Source organism: Humulus lupulus, chromosome 6 (genome assembly GCF_963169125.1).
Source record: "Humulus lupulus chromosome 6, drHumLupu1.1, whole genome shotgun sequence".
NCBI lineage: Eukaryota > Viridiplantae > Streptophyta > Magnoliopsida > Rosales > Cannabaceae > Humulus > Humulus lupulus.
In genome coordinates, this window is record NC_084798.1 from 85,792,298 (window position 1) to 85,800,419 (window position 8,122).

Consider the following 8,122-nt stretch of genomic DNA (forward strand, 5'->3'; position numbering starts at 1 on the left):
AGTTCTTGGGGTTTATAGTTAACTCAAGGGGAATTAAAGCCAATCCCGAGAAAATAAAAGCCCTGATCGAGATGAAATTGCCAGTAAAGATTAAAGATGTTCAAAGCCTGACCGGGAGGATTGCTGCTCTCAGTAGATTCATTTCGAAATTGACAGACAAGTGTGTACCGTAATCTACTAAGAGGCAATAAGAAATTTGAATGGACAGATGAGTGCGAACAGGCCTTTCAAGCACTAAAAACACATATGGCGCAACCACCCATCCTGTCAAAGTCAGTCGATAAAGTAACGTTGTTCATCTACCTGGCAATCATAGAATACGCTGCTAGTGCTGTTCTAGTAAGAGAAGAAGAAGGCGTGCAAAAGGCTGTCTACTACATGAGCAAAAGGATGATTGGAGCAGAACAACGGTACCCGCCCATCGAGAAGCTAGCCTACTACCTAGTTTTGTCCTCTAGGAAACTTCGGCCTTACTTCCAAGCTCATCCAATTATGGTCTTGACCGACCAGCCTCTTCGACAAGTCCTGCAAAAGCCAGAGGCTGCAGGTAGATTGCTAAAGTGGGTAGTCATACTCGGGCAGTTCGACATATCTTACTTGCCACGAGCAGCAATAAAAGGACAAGCCTTTGCTGACTTCATCGCCGAATTCACAGAGCTTGCGGGCGGCGAGCAGACTGAAGAGCCCAGCGAGCCTGAGTGTCAAATACAAGCACCCTCGTGGAAGTTATTCATAGACAGTTCATCCAACAAATCCCACGCAGGAGCAGGAGTGATATTGATAACATCGGAAGGGCATCGTTTTCACTGTACAATCAGATTTGACTTCACTGCTTCTAACAACGAGGCCGAATATGAAGCACTACTTGCTGGAGTGCGGTTAGCCAAGGATATGAACATAAAAGTGCTTGACATCAATAGTGATTCTCAGCTGGTGGTGAATCAGGTCCTAGGAGAATACCAAGCACGAGGCTTAAAGATGGTTGCCTATCTAAACAAAGCAAAGGATATGTTAGCCCAGTTCGATAAATACAATCTTCAACAGGTACCTCGCGATCAGAATTCCAATGCGGACACTTTGGCAAAGTTGGCAAGTGGGAAGGATGCTGATACTCTGAACATAGCGCCAGTCGAACGACTATCAGTACCAAGCATCCAACCAGCAGAAACCACTCTGGTAATCCAGATGGTGGAAACCTGGATGGCAATGTAGAGTATCTGTCAAGCGGCGTGCTACCAGCGGACAGGAACAAAGCCATGACCCTTCAGCGATAAGCTACTAGGTATATCTTGGTCGATGGGATCCTGTACCGAAGGGGATACTCACTGCCACTTCTCAGATGTATTACAAAGGAGAAAGCCAAAGAGTTGATGAAAGAGGTGCATGAAGGTTTTTGTGGGGACCACGCTGGGGGGCAAAGATTGTCAAAGAAGATCCTAAGGTAGGCATATTTCTGGCCAACCATGAATGAAGACTCAATGGAGTTCGTGCGGAGATGTGACAAGTGTCAGAGATTTTCCAAAATCCCACGAGCAGCCCCCAACGAGTTAAAGCAAATGCAGAGTCCATGGCCCTTCGAAGTTTGGGGAATAGATCTAATCGGATCTTTTCCTACAGGAAAAGGTGGTGTAAAGTATGCAGTGGTTGTCGTCGATTACTTTACCAAATGGGTCGAGGCTGAGCCGCTGGCAACCATAACGACCAAGAAAGTGCTTGACTTCGTAGTCAAGAACATCATTTGTCGATATGGATTGCCAAGGAAGATCGTCTCGGATAACGACACCCAATTTGACAGTGATCTGTTCACAGACTTCTGCAAACGGCATGGTATTATCAAAATCTTTTTTTCAATCGCTCATCCCCAAGGGAATAGGCAGGTCGAAGCAGTTAACAAAACTCTAAAGGATACTCTGAAGAAAAGACTTGAAGAAGCTAAGGGGGCGTGACCGGAATAATTGGCTGAAGTGCTCTGGTCGCACAGAACTTCCCACCGAGTAGCAACAGGTCATACCCTGTTTTCCTTGGCATACGGATATGAAGCTATGTTGCCTATCGAGTTGGATCCACCCTCACACAGCAGATTAACATACGACCAAGACTCTAATAGCCAGCTATTGATGGAATCCCTGGACTCAATCGATGAGAAGCGTGAACAAGCCCAACTCTGAGTAGCTGCATACCAGCAGAAGGTCGCCCGGTATTTCAACTCTAAAGTGCGAGAAAGAAAATTCAATGTTGGAGATCTTGTACTCCGAAGAGTTTTTCTAAACACCCACGACCAAGCTGCTGGAGTACTCGGGCCTAATTGGGAAGGGCCATATCAGATCAATGAGGTCCTTCACCTAGGCACTTATAAGCTTGCACGCTTAAACGAAAATCTCGTTCCTCACTATTGGAATGGAGAACACCTGCGCAAGTATTACCAATGAACAATTCTTCTTAAAGAATTGGCTTGTATTAATTTTACTTTTTACAAGTTTTGAAAAAGGGTTGGTCATTTTATGTGACTGATAGCTTATAAGTGTAAGATCTTAATGATCACTCGTACAGACATGCTTCGTCCATTTATTATGAGAAATAAAAGGGACTGTGCGCAGCCAGTCATTTCTTGCCAATTATTGTATTTATTACAAGTATTTTCTCATTATGTGTGTTGTTTTGCTGTATTATAATACTAATCATATTACTACGAGCAGTAATGCTCGAACAGGTTCTGGTCAAGGCAAGTGACCAAGGACCTAAAGCTCCTTGATCACTTGGGGGGCATATAAGGTACAAGTAAGCAAAGCATATCGTTAAAAGGTATGTAAACACATGAGAAAAATAAGTGAAAGCATGCTAGGGTACTTAGAGTATTTTTCAAAATTTTGTTATTTTGTTAAATCAAACCAAAGTGCTATGCTAAGTTAGGTCATGCGAACAGATGTTATAATAATATGCAAATATATTATAATATCAAAATGTTTCCCTTTACACCGCGAGCAGTCGTTGCTCGGATGTAATTGTTCAAATAAAAGTAAAAGCTGCCCATGCAGCAATAAAAAATATATTGTCTTTACATCACGACCCGTAGGTCGTGCAGTTAAAAAGATAAAAATAGAAAAAGACTAAGGAGCCGGAGGATCTTGAGGAGGGCCCTGATCAACGATGTCTGCAGCCTCATTGTCTGCCCCGTCTATCCAAGTGCCCAGCGAGATCTCAGGGGAAGCAGGAATCCTTGCTCTTTCTTCCTCTACCAGTCGAGCAACACAGCGAGCAAGCTCGACGTCTCTTGCATTCTCAGGAAGGTAATCGAAGTTAGCACCATGGTTGTGGTTCCAGAAATCGTAGAAGCATCAAAGAGTGGCATTCTTATACCTTTCTAAGTTGTTGGTATTGGCTTTCTTAAGCTCCTTGATCCGACCCTCCAAGGTAGTATTCTCCTGTCTACTCGCAGCCAAGTCCTCCTCGAGTTGTTTAGCCGCACGGTAATTGACGCGGTTAGACTCCTTGAACTAGTCCCTCTGATTGATGGCTTTGTCCAGAGACTTTTGCTTCTCCTTCAGCTGCTCATTCAATTTATTCTTCTCCTCGAGCACCACTGCAATCTGTTCGGCATATTTCTCTACGGCAGCTTTAAGTTCATCAGCGTGCCGTTGCTCCAAAGATTTGGCCTGCTCGATAACAGCACCCGAGCGGAGACGGCCGGCAGTAAGGGTCAGAATTGCCTGTGGTCAGAGTAGAAGTTAGACTAACTGTAAAATGTAGAAGGGCTATCTCCGTAGAAAAAGATGACTTACACTGGGAAACTCGTTCAAGGCGTGGTTTAAGATTAGATCGACGTCCATCGCCTTTCTTGCAGCCATCGCCTCTCGGTAGCGGTCGTGCTTTACATTTTTTGCGACCCTGTCCTTGACCGATTTGAAGGCACGACTAGTTATGTCACCCCTAGTCGAAGCAGGACCGGCCTGCTGAGCCTGGTCGGTTGGGGCCGCTGGAGGTGGAGTCGTTCCGGCTGGAGCCGAGGGAGTCTGCTGCTTGAGAGGAGAGGGTGGAGTTGTGTTGGTTGAGGGCCCGTCCTCCGGGAGGCTTGCATTACGAGGCTTCTTAGTTTGAGGCACTTTGCTGCTTTCCCCAGGGTGCCTCTTCCTTGCCTTCTTTTTGCTTGGGGGAGCCGTGGGAGTCTCGGGAGTGCTGTAAATGTCGAACACGTTCACAGAGTCCATGTCTGGAAAAGAAGAAAAATGTTGAACAGTGAGATAGCATAAATGACTAAGTATATTACATCAGGAAAATAAATAAAGAAATATTGCAAAGTAAAATACCCGAGCTATTATTACTGGTCGCTGTACTATAGACTCTACTAGTCTTATACTCACTCTCTGACATGAAGAAGTCTGGACCTAAATTTGGAGCATATTTAAAATTGCCGTCCCCGTCGAATAGGTGACAGGGAATTGGCAAGCTATCTAAAAGCGAAATAACTATACCATTCTCGTCTGAAAACTCATCCAAGTGTTTGACAGGATCGGTGGCCTTCTTTTTCCCCTTCCCCAAGGGGGCAGGGGAGCTCTCTGATGGATTGTGCCAGCAGGTTCCCTGATCGTGACCTCGGTTGGCCTTCTTCGTGGAGGCGACACTGCTGGTTGCTGCTCGGGTTCCTCCTCGGCTGTGGCACTCCCTACTGTTGACTCCCTCATGTCCCGATGAGGGGCCAAGAGGCCAACTAGCCTAAGGTTAGCCTCTGTGACCTGATGTTTGACACTTTTTTCTACGTCAGTCATGCTGGCCAAGAGGGCTGATCTCAACTCCATGTTTGGAGTTGGGTCTGGTCGCAGCCATGGGCTTGGAAGGCATTAAAATTTTAAGAGAATGTGGAGAAGAACACTAAATAAATATCAATAGCCAGTGGTACAAAGGTTTTACCTCCTTGAGCAAAGGCCAAGTTGTCCACGATCATGTCGGTCGTGAGGAAGTACTCCTTGTAGTACCTCCCCACATTCGATATATGGGTGGTGTCAGTCAGGACGGTGCGCCCAGTTTCCTGATGACAGAAATGAATAAACCCCGTGCCTTCTTGGTTGGGGTTGGACTTGAGGTCAAACAAGTAGTTAACCTCATGAGAAGTTGGCACAGGCCTTTTTTGTGGCTGTACAGGATATAGAGTGCTGCGAGCATTCTATATCGATTTGGAGTTATTTGAAAAGGGGCAACTCGGAAATAGTTGGCCACCCCTTGGAAAAATGAATGAAGAGGCAAGGTAGCCCCTGCCTCAATGTGGAACCTCGACCAGGCGCTGAAGGCACCTCCGGGTAGGTTCGCTCGTTGGTCTTGGTTAGGTCGGACTAAGGTCACCCTCGTGAGACCGTACTTCCTGATGTTGTTGGCGATCATCCTGATCGTCACTCGGCTCTCACGAACTAAATACCACTCAACATCTGGCAGAATGGCATGTCGGGGCTGAACGTGTCTTTGGATGTTAGGGTCAGAAGCATTTTCACCTCGACCAGTGGTCGAGGGAATTTCAGCCCGAGGAGTAGGCTGATGTGAAGGATTGGGGTTTTTTTTTTTTCTGGGCTTTGGTTTTAGCACGAGCCATATTTTGAGTAAGGACAGGTGGAGTGTTTGGAGTGACATGAGAAAATGGAATGTCAGGTATCAGTGATGATGGTTGCTCCTCTTCATCAAGCAGTTGAGCCAGTAAATCATTGTCGATAGGTCTTTCTCCTCCCCACGGATCTTGCATGTAAGCTGCGAACTGAGAAAGGAGGAGATAAGACGCACAGCATGAGAGCTTATGTTGAAAGTTGGAATAACGTTGCTCGCGTCTATGACCAGCAAAATTCTAAAAGAAACACTAAGTTCTATGAGAGAAGTTTGAAAAATGGATCCAAAAAGAGGAAATAAAAACTTTTTTGGAAAAAAAAACCTTTTTCGACTCCAAAGGGGCGAGAAAAACCCAGTTTTTCAACTAGCCTAAAAATTAAATTTTTACTTTGATTTTACGCCCTAAACTTACGATCTTGACTATCAAACTGGCTCCTAACTCCTACAGAGCAAAACTACACTACCCTATCAAGCATCAATCAATATACACACAATCCTCATGAATTTCTACCCAAGAACACAAAAAATTTCAGAACTCAAAACAGGAGTATAGCGGTATGCATGGCATGTCAAAGAGCTTGAAAGTTGAAGAAATTTACCTAGATTAAGATCGGAGGTTCTGAAATGAAGCAACTTTGGACGTGCGAACAGAGGATCTTTATAACAAAGCGACGGAGGATCTTCGAAGTTTCTGAGCTCTAAGATGAAGTTCTTGAGGGTTCTTGGCAAGAAAATGGCGAGTAAAAAGTGAAAAAGTAAATTTGGGGATTATTTATAATGGCTGAGATATGATAAAAAGGGGTAATCATGAGTTACCTTTTTCAAGGCATGGGGGAGTGTAATAGACGTCAGAAGGATTACTTGGAAACCGAAAATGTGTGATTGGACGTGATTAGGTCATCTTTTTCGAGGAAGCACGAGTGTCTCTGACAGATTTCGTGGGGCATACGAAATGTTAGTTTCCTAAGTTTACTTATTGCTTGTCGCAATAAATAAACTTGGGGGGCAAATGTTTATCCAAAAAAATAGCTGTAGATGACGTGGAACATTTTTTTGACACGTGGCAGAGTTGCTGCTCACCTATCCACCAGAGATACTTCCATATGTGAGGTTCAAGTTTTGTATACGACCAGCCTGATCGTATACTCCGTTTATTTATGTATAAATTTGTATAGTTGTAATGATATCTCTTCATTATAACCTTAATATCCGTTTATTAAGGAAAGATATGACTAATTGTCTCATGTAACCCTCCTTGAGCCTATAAATATACAAGAAATAGCTAAAGGGGGGATCTTTTGGATCTTTTTTCGTATTGTATTGCTATTATCCATCGTCTGTATTGTTTCTCCTTCTAAGGTCTGTGAAACTCAGGAACCCTATTTCTTTGATCACACCTTTGAAGCTCCATATTAATAATAGTATCACACCAATCACTGGGGCCAAACCACTCTAATTCTTGGTGTTCTTTACTTTCCATTAGATTGTTTTCTCAAGCATCGTACTAATTTCCTGTCATATACTTGACTCCGTGTCGTTGACCAAAACAATGGTAAAAAAAAGGAATGTTAAGTGAGAGTTGAAAACAGATGATCAAAAAGACGATCTGAAAATCTATTGTAACGCCCTGGATAGCCAAGACCGTTACACTGTGTGTTTATAAAGTGCTAGACTTGCTAATCAAGTCATTTAATAAAAATCGTGTTACTAAAACTGTAAAGGAGCTAGGGTTTAAAATAGTTTGGTCTCAAGAGCCACATTTTCATTAAGAAACATTATCCTTTACACGGGATCCCAAAAAGATACAAGTTTTAAGATCGTCTACAAAAGACACAAGGTTTATACACAATATCAGGCCATGCTAAGGCAAAACAGACAATTAGGTAATCCCTGTCCTGATCCACTCCTCGACCATGGCGATCGAACAGCTGGCTATGTACATTCCATCTCGGAGCTCTCCGTCTCAGGCTTGGTCCAACTTGCCTTTGCCTTTACCTGCACCACGTAGCACCCGTGACCCAAGGCCCAACAAGAAAGCACAACGACAGAGCATAAGCAATAGACAGACAATCCCATATCTCACATTGTATCACATGTTCTCAAACATATAATCATTCAGCATGACCAAGTATTCAACATACCAAGCATTTCAATTCATATCACATATCACTGCACAAATGATAACTAGGGCTAGCGCTCTCAGGCTGCTCCCTCCGTTATCCCACTGACTCCGGCCTGCTTAAGCCGAACTCAGTGAATATTCTCGGCTACCAGTGGCCAAGCCGCGCCCTGCGCGCAAATACTATGTACGGCACTCTTAGGCCGCTTTTACATGTCCCATGGCGTAATACCATCATTGACACGATACAAGTATCGGGAGCACTTAGTCCCATCAAAAACATATAACCAGGTGCAGTTTTCTTACCTTTCAATTCACTAGCTTTGATCCCTCGACTCCTTGAGCACGATCCCCCTCGAGCCCTAGCGCTCACCTAAACACAATCATGGGCCAAAGTCATTATCGATCCTCAAGTTC

At 44.2% G+C, this 8,122-nt stretch overlaps 1 protein-coding gene across 1 annotated transcript; it reads right to left on the minus strand.

The window, feature by feature from the left end:
* Nucleotides 1-3,494: 3,494 nt before the first annotated feature.
* On the minus strand, nt 3,495-4,205 carry LOC133785265 (uncharacterized). The gene is made up of 2 exons (XM_062224516.1): nt 3,780-4,205; nt 3,495-3,707 (listed from the first exon to the last, which is right to left on the minus strand). Exons 1-2 carry the CDS (start codon nt 4,203-4,205, stop codon nt 3,495-3,497), a joined length of 639 nt encoding a protein of 212 aa, XP_062080500.1.
* Nucleotides 4,206-8,122: the final 3,917 nt, after the last annotated feature.